We start from the raw sequence: 16,022 nt of genomic DNA on the forward strand, positions 1-16,022 counted from the left end.
ATTTTTTTAAATATAATACAACTTTTAGTTTATAAATAAATTATTTTAATTTTTTTCTTATAAAAACATTATTTAATTTCATCCAAATATTTATTAGTCTTTATTTTCAAGCTTCGTATCAATTGTTATTGGCAAAATTTATCCAACAATAATCTCTTGACGATTTTCTCTTATATGCATCTTAAATCTTATCAAACTCAATGCCTAAAAGCATATTAGTGTTTCACTTTAAGGTCATTCAAAATAGCCTTTCTCTCATTGATATTCAAATGAATTTTCTATAGCTTTATTATGCATATTTTTTATAAAATTTGTGATTTTCTTACCAGATTTTTCTTTTCGAAAAACAAAATGCATAAAACTATTCAGGATATTTTTATTCTAACCCATTTTATTTTTTATATTATTCAATTAAATTCAGTTTTAATTTTACTCACTTCACATATTTTTTAATAACAGTAGTTTCTAAGCATGTTTTTCATGATTGCTAGTATACTCTCGCGGTCAGAAGTACTTTCTGAAATCAAATTAACTAAATCATCTAAATTTCAAGTGAACGAAATTTGGTTTACACATATAAGAACTGTTAGGTTTTTTATTCTATTTTTAAAATCCATTCATATTTAACCCGACCAGATGTTGCCATTATAGCAAGAATTCAGTAAAAAAAATGTATGAATTTTTAATTTTTAATTCTCATGTGATCATTGTTTTCTTTGCAAAAAATTAATAATAAACTTTACAAAATCATAGTTCATTATAAAAGTAATTATTAAAAATCATATACAAAATGTTTTCTACAAAAATTCAATATATTTCATTTTATCGAAATTAAAGTTATATTTTAAAATAAAATTTTTAATTTAATTTAAATTAAATCTATCAGATATAATTAAAATGTTATATTCACTTTAGGATGAGTTATTATTGATATCGAATAGTGTAACATCCCCAATTATATAACAACTTATATACTATAAGGACGTCATTATTACAATAAAGAGAACAGTCAGAGTGGAATAATGGTTTCGTAGTTGACTTTACAGTCATCCACATAAGGCAAGGAATTTAAAACTTTAACAGTTTTAGAGTAAACTAACAAACAACAGTAAAAACTTGAAATCCTAAAAAGACTAAACAGCAGCATCAGCATCTTCCAACTCCTGCTCCAAGGAAACCTCCTCGACAACGCCTGCTCCCATCCAAGTGGATGATCATCGCAAAGGAAAAGCATACCCAAACAGCACACAACAAAAACAATGCAAGGGTGAGCTAGATATAAAAAGCATGTTATACATACAACACAGTTAATTCATGTCATCATACGTAGTTATATATATATATATATATATATATATATATATATATATATATATATATATATATATATATATATATATATATATATATATATATATATATATACACATATATATATATATATAAAAATAATTAAAGCATACTCATTAAACCACAACTCACACTCACACGACTCATCCGGATTTGTATAACTGTCGAACTATTGGTCGTCTTTGCACTTGCATAGTTTAGCTGGCCATCCCTAACACTAGCAAGGTAAATCCCCAAATCTGTCTATGTCTACCATCAAAGACTATAGACGAGGACCTCCCTCTACTCTCACCACTTACATTGTTCTTCTCTACTTGAGCGTGAACAATGCTTTGAGTGTAGAGATAGACATACCAGTTCAAAGCATCCTACAGTTATACAGAACAACCACTATACACCACACCACCACTTTCGATCATCTCACCCTGAGATGTCCAATCCATACTCAAATTCATCCTTTAAATTTCCAGTCATTTTATCACAATAAAATTAATGTATCTCATGCATTCACATTCTTTCCACATAAATCACATTACAATATATATTTCAAACATTGTGCACATTCAATTCAATCTGCAACAAGAACAAATGAACTTAAAACCGAACACTATTTGCCGAGAACTATTTGGCCGAACGCTATTTGGACGAACACTGTTTGACCGAACACTATTTACCGAGCACTATTTGGCCGAACGCTATTTAGACGAACACTATTTGGCCGAACACTATTCACCGAACACTATTTACCGAACGCCATATGTCGAACACTATGTTATTTGGACGAACGCCAAAACCGAACACTCCACTGGATTAAACACTATTCGACCGAACGCTAAAACCGAACACTTCACTGGATTAAACACTATTCGGCCGAACGCTAAGATCGAGTACGCTAAACCATCTAACATCGTACTGAAATCAATATTGTTTGGACGATCACTCAAAGATCCAACCTTATCAAGACCGAACGCTGCCTACGACGAGTACTACCTGAGGACAAACATCATCGAGAACGATCGTTCCATATGAACGATCACTAACAGAAACATCATCAAGATCGAACGCTCACTATGGACGATCACTAACTGAAAACGTTCTCAAGAACGAACGCTTACTAACACATAATATGACCGAACACTTCAGATTGAAGCCTGAGACTAACTGACCCAGAACGACCGCTGACAATCACTGATACACAAAGACCGAACGCTTACCATCTAAACCTCAGAATACCTGATCCAGGTCGAACACTATAAATCACTAATCATATAATAATACCGAACGCTCAAGATCCAAACTTACGACTATCAAATTAAGACCGAACGCTTACTAATACCCCAAAATCGAACGTTCAAGATTCCAACCTGAGAATCCAAATTAAGACCGAACGCCTACAACCACTATTACATCAAAATCGAACGCTCGAGGTTGAAACCTAAAATACCAATTTGAGAATGAACGCTCACAATCACAATTAAACCAAGGCCGAACGCTTCAAATGGAAATCTAAGAATACTAACTTAAGGCCGAACACTCACAATTAGAATTAAACCAAGCTCGAACGCTAAAGATTCAAACCTAAGAATTCAAATTAATACCGAACACTCATAATCACTTATACACCAAGAACGAACGATTAAGATCCAAACCTAAGAATCCAAATTAAGACCGAACGCTAAAATCAACAATTCACCAAAACCGAACGTTCATGATTTAAACCTAAGAACATCAGATTTAAGGCCGAACGCTACAATAACTAATTCACCAAAACGAACGCTCAAGATCACTTCCTGAGAATACCAATTTAGGACGAACGCTTATAATCAATATGACACCAAAACCGAACGCTCGAGATGGAAACTTAAGAATATTAACTTAAGGCCGAACGCTCACAATCAGAATTAAACCAAGGCCGAAACGTTTTGGTTCTTGGTCGAACCCCTAGATCAATTTGTCGAACGCCTAAAGTACTGGACGATCGTCTAGAATCCTGACCGAATGATCACCACTTAATCCAGTACTTCATGAACACTTAACCGAACAGTATTAAATCAAAGCTTGACCGAACGGTACTAAATCCAATTGTAACCGAACGGTACCAAAAATCAAGGTTTAACCCAGCGGTAACGACTAACGACCGGACACTACACTCACTAAGATGGACGAACGCTAACACTCGCCGAACACAAGACCGAACGCTCAACATATTTTGGCCGACCGCGCATTCTGCAAAATTCTACAGAATCGCACCAGATTTCCAGAAACCCAGAGACCCCATTTTTTTATCCCTTCTTTCTCAGATTTGCATCAAACACAGTATATTTCAACAATAAAAGAAATAAATCTAACTCTCCTTACCTCTTGAAGACTTCCTTAGTGAATCTTGAATCTAGAAATGCAGTGTTTGTATCTCCTTCCAACTCCAAAAGCTCTCCACTTCTCCTCTCCCAGATTTTTGCAGCAACTCTTCCAATCTGCAGAACCCCCAAAAATCTCTTTGAATCCACGAACCCTTCCCTTTAAGAGGAAGAAAATTGCGCACTCCTCAGCTTCTCCCTTCCCCTCTTAGTGTTGTGCCCACTTTGAAGAGCTAATGATGAAGATTCCTGGTGGCTGGAGCACTTCCAGGTGAAGAGACCCACCACTCACAGCTGCTGCCCACTTGAAGCCTCTCCCCCACCACTTCAACCGAACGTGCAGCCGCCCACGTGAAGCTCTTCCCCACCACATCAATTAACAAAGGACGCTCGGTCCTTACAAATATCACTTAGACCATTAATAAAGACTAATATCAATATCATGAAAATCAATAATATTTACATAATATCATTAAAAAGCTACAACCTAATTTATAAAGAAATTACATTTAAGCATCATGATTGAATTATTTTGATCTTCCCTACATAATTATATACCTAAATAATGAAATTAGTTAACAAAATAGGTGAGAGAATATTGTTAGGTCGTTGAATGAGTTTGGAAAATTGTTAAAGGTTTCAATGATTTTCGAAATTTGGTGAACAATTTTTTTTAAATTATTGAAAATATTAAGTCGTTGAGTAGGTTTGGAAAATTCTTGAAGGTTTCAATGTTTTGAAAATTCGGTGAACAATTTTTCTTTTTAATTATTTAAAATTCGGTTTAAAATTTTTATTAATTTATGATGTTTATTTATTTATTTTGTTGTTTTTGAAGATTATGTTTAAGAAGATTGTTTTGTTGTATTTGAAAAAGATAGTGACTTAATTTTTTTTAAAATTTAATTTTCTAAAAAGAAAAATTGGAAAACAATATACTAAAAATAATGTAGAAGATCATATAAATATTTTCTCATAAAGATTATATTTGTAATAATCTAATATTATAAAAAGGTCTAAAATTCTAAAAAGAAAAATAAGCAAACAATATATTTTGCAAAATAAATTATTAGATCCTACAAATATTTTGTCTAATTAGGAAGATTCTATAGATATTTTTTTGTAATTAAAAAGATTTTATAGATATTTCCTCTAATTACAACAAATTTGTATTAATTTTATATGAAATATTTATTTTAAATTTGTATTAATTTTATTTTAAATGTTGATTTTAAATTTGTACTAATTTTATTTGAAATATTTATTTTAAGTTTGTATTAATTTTTATTTTATCACTTTTAAGATCATAATAAGGAGCGGCTGCTAGGTCAAAGAAAAAAGAGAAAAGAAAGAGTGAGAAAGATTTGAAAGTAAAAAGTAAAAATAAATTCTAGAAAATTAAAACCATTCACATAATTGCTTTCTTGGTAAACGAATTTTGAATTTTAATTTTTATAAAAACATTTCAAATTATATAAGTAAATATAACAAAAAGTATACTATATGTGAAATTAAAAACGTAATAGGTGTGATTAATGAAAAAAACTAAAGTTTGAGTACCAAAATAACCCGTTATATCAACCTCTCTCATCATAAGTGCCACATAGTGTTTGAGAATGATGACAATAAGAAAATACATACTTTGCCTTTTGATTTCCTTCACAAAGCATCTCCTGAATACGAATGAATGCTTTGGTCTTGTACATATTTAGTTGATGAAGGAGTATATATGTATGTGATGACTTCAATTATGGAATGGATTCTCTGCATCAGTCAAGGAATTCTTTGTTCATGTCATGAAACAATCATACAGATAGTCCATGGCTTCATTTTTAGACCTTTCCCATTCCGACAAATGCAGAGGGATCAACTCTATTCTGAAGCAATCAGCAACTTTAAACTTGTCAATATCAGAAACCAACCTTGGTAAGGCTCATGCTTCCTAATACAATGTAGCTTGAGTTGTAAAATTAAAGCCTTGGAAAATGCCTAATTTTGCTGCATACTTTGATATGTGATGAGGGAATATAAATAGCTGTATGAGAGAGACAGGCTTCTCATCCATGCCATGTGAGGCCTTTTAATTGAAAAACTGCCAAAAACAATTATGAGACAACGTCTTTTCCCAAATTCGGCAACTTGGCTACTCAGTTTTGTTCTTAACTAATGGTATACATAATTCAATTCAACAAAAACACTCAAATCCAAGTAGTTGGCCATATAATGAAAAGATAAAATCTTGAGGTGGAACCTCAATATACAAAAGGAAATAATACAACTATGTGTGGAAAGCACGTGTTGATATGCCTTATTTGTGGATGAGTTGAACTCAAGCATTATCTTATCCTTTGATGTAAACGATGGACCCTTTGACGTGATCTAAAAGTCTAACATGGTATGTTCTTCAAGTGAGAGAATGTTGATGGAAACATACAATTTTCCTTCGTTTGGCTCCCACTCCGCATTTCAGTGTTAACCGTTAAATTTATGATGTTTTTCACAATGTTTCTTAACCAATTAAGCCAACTTTCCCTTCACTCAGCCTTTATTAATGCAACGGATAAATACGATCAACTTTATCCAAATTATAATGGATTAGGTCAATATTAACAAATAATTTTAAAAAATTGTTCATCCTTCTCATCATAAAACTTAGTTTAATAAGTCTATATATATAATTTATTCTTTTATTGATGAATATCTAACTCAATCTCCAATTACTATATTTTTTATCAAAGTTAATTCTAATCACACTCGATCAATCGAATTAAGTCTTACTTAAAGATGTCTCAATCAAACTAATTGAAAGACTATTGATCAAAACATGTTCCATTGATATTAGTAAAAAAATAATTTAATTAATTAAGGTTTTAGTTAAAGATTCTCTAACTTGGATACAAAATTTTGGATTAAGGTAAATCTAAGATGTATAGGCATAAACTAATGTTGAGCCAATAGTCTTACCTAATTAAGGTTGGGTCAACATTGCTAGTTGGAACTTACACAAAGATGTCTTTAGTCAAAGTCAAGTTATAATTAACACCTTAAAAGTTTTAACTCAATAATTAAATAAATATTAGAGTTTAATGTATACGTTGGCAATTACATGTGTGCATTATGAGCAAATACCGAGTCAGTTTGTCTCTTACGTTTATCTATGATAGTTGCTTTGTGAAAAGTTTAGGACTTAACAGAAATGGTAGTGAATTTGGAAAATCCATCATATTGTGTAACCTAATTACACTATGTGATCCTACACTGCATTGTACCAGATTATGCACACTGAAAAATTATACTATATGGAGCTAATTAAGATTTTTCACAAGATTCTAGGTATTTAACATGAATGTATAGGTTAATTGATAACATATTTACCATTTATGTAGAGGAAGAGAGGATTTTGTTGCTTCTTTTGTAATCAACACTTGCAATAATAAATAGATCAAAGTAAGGGGGAAGAAGAGTTTGAATCATTCTCTTTTTCCATTTTTCAAATCTATTTTTTTTAAATGTCTTTAAATTAAATCATTTTCTCCATTTCAGTGTTTTCATGAAAAGTTTTATGCATTTTCAAATATATGAATATACACTTCTGTAGACCTAAGTTAATATGTGATAAAGTATTCAACTTAACCAAAAAGAAAAGGAAAACTCTCGCGTACCAGGAATTAATTATTTATGTTTGAGTATGTTCTATAGAAATGCATAAATATGTTGGGTGATTTATCTTCTAAGAAAAATATTAGTGAAAGTCTCAAAGAACAAATTAATCAATTATATTCTATAAAAATTCAATTATTTTGTGCTTCGGAGACTTATTTTAAGTTATGGACATGGAAATAATCAATTATCCAAAATAAAGGATTATATCAAGTAAGTTTAATACATATATATGCATTTAATTGATTATTTCTAACAAAAGTTATTAAATGTGGCAATTAGAATAATTCAATATGAGGGTGAATCAATCATGACTGACTAAATTGATTATGTGAATTTGTTTAATATATGTCATCTATTTATGTTTAGAAGTTTATGAAATCATTTTAATGTTTATATATTGAATTATGTTTAGAAGTTTATGAAATCATTTTAATGTTTATATATTGTTATGAATGTTTAAAATCTTTTATGAATAATATATTATGTTATTGAATTGAGTGTTTGTTACTAAGCCAAAAATCATAGCTAATAGTTATCGTGTAAATTTTTTTACCATTTGGTTTTCATCGTAGGATAATTGACATCACTCAAACATAATAATAATGCATGAAATATATTGTTTATCCAACTTTGATTTTGAAATAAATTGAACTCCTAAAATATATTTGAATGTTAAAATGAATAGACTCAACACTCGAGTGTACTGTGCCTAAAAAAACAAATTCTTAACTGTTAATAAATGGTAATAGAAACAATCATATGAGTAAATGTTTCAATTGTGTGATTATTACTGATAGATAATGTCACTTTATCAAAAGATCATGTAAGTTGAGAAATGTCTACATATATTAAAATAATTTCATTAAACATTTATATCATATACTATTTGACTAAAGAACCTACATAAATTTTATGAGACTGATCTTAGTAGAATTATGTCATTAATGAAGAGAGGTTATAAGGTGGCTTGGTGGTAAAGTTAGAAAGGAGGGTGAAAGAGGTTGTCCCACTAATACTTGAGAGTTATAATACTTAAGAGTTATAAGATTAGCTTAATGAATTTGGAAATAAGTATGGGAGAGATTGTGGATTCAATTTCTATCCTAACAATTAAAAAATGATAATAATAAAAAAAATACTCATATCAAAGAATGACCATAATTAATACTTAGAAGATAATTTTATGATTTTTTAACTTTTCTCAAGAGGAGAAACTAGATAAACTCAAAAGTGCTTATTAAAATCTTAAATGATTAAAGAGAAAAAGACTCTTACGGGATCTAAGAAGAGAATGGCATTTATTCATGAATTTTATTAAAAAAAAACTCTCTTACATATATTTTAAGTTTGATGTATATAAGTTTGTTTATATTATTGTTCTAAATTTCTTTTTCTTTTTCGGTGTTTGAACATATCTAAAATTCAAAAGTTTTGAATGTAATTGATTTTTTTTAATTACTTATGACTTATTATGTGTTAATTTGATATATGTATAAATACATAATTTTTATTTTGATTAATATTTAATATTATGAATGAAAATCAATCTTAATATTGAAAGTATAAATATAATATGTTCGATATTATATGAACGTCCAGTACATGTCATTATTCAACCACAAAATAAAAGAAAAATGGTTATTAATACGAAACAAAATCTTCATTCAGTAATTTCAGTAGAATATGCTTTAAACTTTTTCTATTCCAAATATTTAAACTCAAGAATTTATTTAAAAAAAAAACAATCATATTTAAAATGTTATATTATTCAACAATTCACAAAATTCCTTTTATCAAATAAGTTTTTCATTTTTTACTAAATATCTATGAAAAGTGTGAATTTCTAAACCTAACTTATCCAAATGCATTGGAATTGAGGTACATCAACCAACTTTCCAACGTCCAAAACGAGCGAAACGCACGTGACTGGTGTGCCGTCGCTCTCTTCATCTGCACACCGTTTCGTTCAACCACTCCCATCCAACGGAGGTCTCAAAGGACGTGCCGGCGGATCACGGAAGTAAGGGTAATTCAGTCATTAACACTCTTTAACGGCTATATAATAATATTCTTTCCTTGTTCAACGTTGATTGGTTCTATTCATGTGTACAGTGTACTCAAAAAGTGATTCACCGCTCAAATATAATGCCAACAATGCCCTCTCACTTCGTCACGAGAATTGTAAATGTTAATAGGTAGTAACAGTTTTGAGTTTTCCAAAATTTACTGAGTAAATATTATAAAAATTTAATTACGTATTTTAAATATGTAAATTATATTATGATAAATAATTTTAGATATATTCGTTGTTTTCTTTAATTTCTAATAATACTAATTTAAGTTGTGATACTTAATAACTGGTAATTTAATATAAACTATTGCAACTTGATTTAAAAATAGATTTGAAAGAGACAAAATTATTGAAACTTGATATTTTAATCAAGAGTGGTACTTTTAACAAGTTTGAGATGGTTATTATAAAATCAAACTTATTTAGAAAATACACCAAGGGAAGATGGAAACTTTACATCAAAGATTTATTATATGTATACATAAATTATTTTCTCTATATATATTTTATTCTACTTGATGTGTAATAATAAATATTAATCCAACAATTAATTTTAAATATTTTATTATATAAATTATATATACAAAAATTGCAGAATTTAAAAAATCAGTTGATGCTTTAATATTATTCTATTTATTTTGATATACAATTTCCTTAATTTGCATAGATTTTAAAATGCATATCCAAGTGTAAGATTACAAATTTCATATTTAACAGTGAGTGAATTATAAATTTATTTCAACTTTTATTTATTTTACATATTAAATATATATTATTTTAAGTATGTTAACAAAAAGTTATTATATTCATTCTAGAAATATAAAATTCGTCCAGTCACCTACAAAATAAAATTATAGTAAATTTTCATAAAATTAACAAATGAAAATACGAGTTATCAAATAAAAGGTAATTATACATAAATTAATATCATAAGCAAGTTATATTCAAAAGATTATAAATAAAAGTTATAATAAATTATTTAATAAATTTCTTTGAGCGCAAATCAACACATAAATTTATGTATGAAATAAATATGTATTAAGAAATACTAATAGATACCTTCCATAGTAAGTATATATATTTTATTAGATATCAACATTTGAGTCTTTCTATAGTAAGCATTTCAAGTATCCAAACATCAACTACTTAGTCAAGATAAATTTAAAACATTTAATATTTGACCATGTGCATATTTTCTGGATCTGTAATAAATACAAGTGTTTGTACTTAACATTGATGTATTTTTCATTCATAAGATTATTAATAACATCTCAATCAAGACAATGTCACTTTAAACCATAACATCATCTTATGTCTGCTTCCTTTGCTTGCAATCTTTGACATTAGATGCTTCACGAAAATTGATTTAAACACGAAAATATTTGCAATATTTTTTAAATAATCTATCTTATGCAACACGAATATTGGCAGTGTGAACAATAATATCAAACATTTTATAGATTTTGATGAACACGGTTCATGAAAGATGGACCCAGCAGCAGGAAGCAAAAGAAAACAGCACACAGCACACAGCACATCACAAAGAAAAAATATCAAACAGTTTCCCATTGCCTGCGTGGACATGACTAACCCTCCAAAACCACATTACATTTGTCTCTGTCACGGTAAGAAAAGAGGAAAAAGAAGAGTGACGTGGCAGGGGCATTCTTGTAATTTTAAAAAGTCTCCGAGCCATTTGCGGAAAAGAGAATATTAGATTCCTTGCTCTTCTTCCTTTATCCACGCAGAACAATCCGGTTTGCTTTTTCATACGCGTTTCCTTTTTCTCTGCAAAAACCACCCCCACCGCCACCGAGTCACACTCTCCGAGTCATGAACTCGCTCTTCGTTTTTCCATAGCAAGCACTCTCTGACAACGTAGAAAAGAAAGCCACCGCATATTCATTTGCGAATTATGTTTTCCCGTTTTGCCCCTCGCTCACCTTTCTATTTCCCAATTTCTGCCACCCAACCTAAAACCCTAGTCGGCGCCAACCACACTTCGGCTCGGTTCTGCTCTAGATAAAAGGAAAAGCCATAATCCATCTTCTTCCTTTTTAATTGCGCCAAATTTTTTGTTATTGATTATTCTGTAAGAAATAAAGGGAAAAGAGAAGTGCGCTTTTTTAGCATGGAACAGTCCGTAGGCAAGCCCAGTTCTCTCCGGAACTTCCTCGTAAGGTTTCTCCTTTTCGGCGTTTTGATCATCGGCGTTCGTTTCGCTTACATCATCGCTGTTGCTGGTGAGTCTTGCAACATCGGCGACTTCTGTTTTTTCTCTCTGCCGCAGACTCTCAGCCTCGTCATCGCCGGCACCGGTCCTCTCGCCGTCGAGTCTGTCTCCGGTGGCGGATCGCTGCAGCCCGAGCTTTACACCAGTAAGGACTGGATCAAAGGCGTTCGGTTCTACTCGTCAGCTTTTCAGGACCTGATTGCCGGCGGTTACCTTTCGCTGCAGTCCAAGTCGCTGTGCGTGGAAACCCCGACCGGACGCGATGTCTCCGCGCTGAGAGAGATCGGCGTGAAAGACGCCGTCGGAATTGCGCGGAAGGGGGTGAAGCCGCTTGTGAAGTTTGGCCGAGGTGAACGGATTCCGTTCGGCAATAGGACCTTCGATTTTGTGTTCTCCGGCGAGGATTCGTTCTTGCAGTCGGCGAAGCCGGCGGATTTCGCGGCGGAGATCGACCGGACGCTGAAACCTGGAGGGTTCGCAGTGTTCCATTTTTCAAACCCTAAAGATACGTATAGTTTTAATTCGTTCCTTGATTTGTTTCATTGTTTCAGAGTAGTGAAGTTGCATGGCTTAGAAGGCTTTGATTCTTCAATACCGTATATACGTGAAATTGTTTTGAAAAAAGAGTGTGGTGATGGTGCTGGTAAATTTGATTTTGGTGATTCAAATGGAAAATGTTACGTTCCTGGTTATAAGCATGATTTGGTTAAGATTGCTGAGCCTTTGATTTCGGAGGAGCCTTTAAAGCCTTGGATTACTTTGAAAAGGAATGTGAAGAACATAAAGTACCTTCCTTCAATGGCGGATATAAGCTTTAAGAACAGGTATTTGTATGTTGATGTTGGAGCTAGAAGCTATGGCTCTAGCATAGGGTCTTGGTTTAGGAAACAGTATCCTAAGCAGAACAAGACCTTCCATGTGTATGCTATTGAAGCAGACAAGACTTTTCATCAGGAGTATGCGTTGAAGAAGGGGATCACTTTGGTTCCTTACGCTGCATGGGTGAAGAACGAAACATTGACGTTTGAGATTCATCGTGATCCTGGGGAGCATGTCGATGTTAAAGGCAGGGGGATGGGTAGGATTCGGCCTGTGCAGTCTTTGGGGAAGGAGGAGTTTGAGGGCGAAGTGGAGAAGATTCAGGGATTTGATTTTGCTGAATGGTTGAAGAAGACTGTTACAAAGAACGATTTTGTTGTGATGAAGATGGATGTTGAGGGTACTGAATTTGATCTGATTCCGAGGTTGTTTAAAACTGGAGCTATATGTTTGATAGATGAAATTTTCCTCGAATGTCATTACAATAGATGGCAGAGATGTTGTCCTGGGCAGAGGAGTGCTAAGTATGAGAAAACATATGCTCAATGCTTGCAGCTCTTCAATTCCCTCAGACAAAGTGGAGTTCTTGTTCATCAGTGGTGGTAATTGCCCTAATACGATAGGTGAAATTCCATACTCCTTCTGTAACGTTATTTTTTTAACCTTCTACATGTTTCTTTTTAAACATTTTTTCTTCCCTCACCTGTTACCCCAGATAATAGAGAAGTTTACTATGTTGTTTCAAACTCCTTCATGTTACAATTGCAACTAAAAAATGAAATCATTTCTTTAAATCAATGGTATTTGTTGCCGGACTCTTCTTTTTATTGCCCCTTGTATGGATATGGAAATGGATAATTGGATTCTGTTGTCTCTTTTTGTCAGTGCTTTAAATTATAAATTGAAATTTATAATTGTTGTGTATCATAAGTCAAGATGGTTCTTATTTTTTCTTTAAGTTCCAATTCCCTGTATTGGATGACGTTGTTCATTCCGTAGTTTGAGAATATTGGTGATTTATGACATTTGATATGTCAATGTCAGTGATCTGTACTCCTATATCCATATTGCTGAAAACTCAATCAATTGAAAAAATATCTGGAGTCTGGAGGCAAATATGATCAACTTTCCTATATATCAGGTAGTTCTTTCCTTTGTAACTTTGAATTATCGTACAAAATATTCCTAATCCACGAACCAATGAATAAAATATTGAATGTTTCTTAAGTTTTAAAGATATTAGATATATTTACTTGTCCAACAATATTTTCCTCAAATTACTAGGAAGATTTGTACGAGGATGTAGACGGTAGTTTATGTACACCCATTTAGTTTCTTTTTCCAGGTAATTTTTGAGACATAAATTAGTAAAGAGACCATATTTTTACTTTTGTTTTATGTTCTTTGACTATGGGTGGGATTTGATACGTTACGACATCATTATCATATCCAAGTCTGAACTTTATTATTCTTTAAATGGTTCTTTATTGGGGTTTCATGATGTGTTTATTGGGTATGCCATTGATTAACGCCGTTATGTGAGACTCAACCAGTGCGTTTTATGAGACTTCCCTTGCAGTCACTGATTAAAAGGGCCATTTTCATTTATATCAATAAATAAGGTAGTAATCATATTTTTCATGGGACACACCCACCCCTTCATCAACATTACAAAAACAAATTATTATTAACATGCTATTTACGACACAATAAAAGTGATTAGAAATATAAACTTGTTTATTGAAAAGAAGAGAGAAGAAAAGAAAGTTGTGTTATCTTGCATTGAACAGCCCTGCAACTGCGAAAACTTAAGTAGTATATTTCTTGCAAAGATTCCTGTTTAGAATTATTAGTTGAACAGAGAAGGTAAGAATGGGTTTGATATCATAGTGGTGGTGGCGGAATGCTACAATGATTTACTTATACTTCATTACTTCTTTTTATGTCCCAAGTTCCTAGACACGTTACTTTCCCGGTGGGTGTGAAGATAAGTTCAATTGGCTTTCGATCGTGTATGTGGGGTTGTCGCAAAGGCTCATGGTAGTTGAAGAGAGACTAAATGCACAGGAAAAAAAAAATCTCAATGTGTGACTCCATTATTAGTGACAGCTAAAATATGACCTAAATTCTTAAGTGTGAGTTGCAACTTAGCTGGATATTGATTACAATCAATATTCCACATGGATGTGAACCACATGTTAAGTGAAGAAAAGAACACAAAAAGACAAAACATAACCGAAAAGGACCATTATTGGGATTAAACCAATAAAACTGGTTCGATTTTTTTTTCTTTGATCACTCGGCTTCAGCTAAAGTAATAAGACTTTATCCTTTATTAATTATTGTATCTTAGTTTCACAACATGATCACTCTTTACTTGACATGGTGTGTGTTTGTTTTATAGTTATGTTGTACGGCACTCCCATCCAATAATACATTTACTTCTTTTTTTGGTATTCAAATTGTAAATTGTTTATTTAATGTAGTTTCAATATTTTCGTAGCACTTTTAATCAATCAATTTTTTTTCACAAGCTCTAAACTTGTGTTTAAAATAAATTTAGTTTGAGATCGGATGTAAATAGTAACACTCATTTTAATCACTTTTCACAATCAGTTTAAAAATGATTTACAATCAACTTCATTCAATAATACTAAATAGTGCGTATAATTCCTCTTTAAAATATGGCAAGAGCCAATGGATATAGCTCATACACAAAGGGTAAAATCTATGAATTAAGCAAGTTTTAGCAATAGCTGTTTTAACAGTTTGGGCCATCTATGTTGGACGTAATGGGTGATATATGAATAGTTATATTTGAGAATTCCCCGATTTCTCCCATGTGTCCCTTTGAATTGAAGGGTGCACCTATAGAATTTCCTTGTACTCACTTCAAATGCCATGTAAAATATCAACCAAAACTTTCCTTCTTTGGTACGATGTGGTTTTCAATTCATTTATTTGGAGTTTCGAATTCATGAACTGACCAAACAGTATCAATCATTTGGAAAGTTATTTACGATTGAGTTATGTTTTTTCTTTTTTCCTTCTTGTGGTAATGAAGTGGAGATGTCACGGGTAATAACATGTTACGGTAGATTTTCTTTTTTGGTGATTGGTGGTGTTATAGTTAGCATCATGAATGAAGAAGTGTGACTTGTGATCAAATTTTTGGTTAAATGTCCACCAATGTAAGTGGTGGGTTTTGTTTCAACATCACTATCATGAAAACATGACACCCTCCACTTTCCATTATCTTCCATTGGTTGGCTACTGCGACCTTCACGGACTATGCTTGTAGATGTTGGTTTTTTATCAAAATTAAATTTGTAATTATTGTCATCCATTGATAATGATCTTTCTTCCAATCAAAAGTTGTGTGTGTGCATGCGGTGAAGCAATTCACAGGCCGAATGAAGAAAAGCAAAATTTGATCAAGAAGCTTCGAATCTCAATCACTAAGTGTATAAACACAAGTGTTGGATGATACAAGTGAGAACCAAATATTCTTAATACTCTTCAATTAAAC

At 31.8% G+C, this 16,022-nt stretch overlaps 1 protein-coding gene across 3 annotated transcripts; it reads left to right on the forward strand.

The window, feature by feature from the left end:
- Positions 1–11,048: 11,048 nt before the first annotated feature.
- Positions 11,049–14,918, forward strand: LOC108347614 (uncharacterized). 3 transcript variants are annotated; one of them, XR_001833909.2, is made up of 3 exons: positions 11,052–13,116; positions 13,538–13,634; positions 14,446–14,918. XR_001833909.2 is itself a non-coding variant. In XM_052872250.1 (2 exons), exons 1-2 carry the CDS (start codon positions 11,573–11,575, stop codon positions 13,097–13,099), a joined length of 1,449 nt encoding a protein of 482 aa, XP_052728210.1. In that variant the 5' UTR covers positions 11,049–11,572; the 3' UTR covers positions 13,100–13,291. The 3 variants fall into 3 exon arrangements, 2 of the variants coding, with proteins under 2 accessions (XP_052728210.1, XP_017442472.1); XM_052872250.1 differs by lacking the exons at positions 13,538–13,634; positions 14,446–14,918 and having other exon boundaries at positions 11,049–12,147; positions 12,226–13,291; XM_017586983.2 differs by lacking the exon at positions 14,446–14,918 and having other exon boundaries at positions 13,538–13,686.
- Positions 14,919–16,022: the final 1,104 nt, after the last annotated feature.

The sequence above is a fragment of the Vigna angularis genome, chromosome 2 (assembly GCF_016808095.1).
Source record: "Vigna angularis cultivar LongXiaoDou No.4 chromosome 2, ASM1680809v1, whole genome shotgun sequence".
NCBI lineage: Eukaryota > Viridiplantae > Streptophyta > Magnoliopsida > Fabales > Fabaceae > Vigna > Vigna angularis.

Bases quoted from the DNA above. Each gene is read 5' to 3' on its own strand.
- LOC108347614 (XM_017586983.2), top strand. From the start codon at position 11,573: ATGGAACAGTCCGTAGGCAAGCCCAGTTCTCTCCGGAACTTCCTCGTA.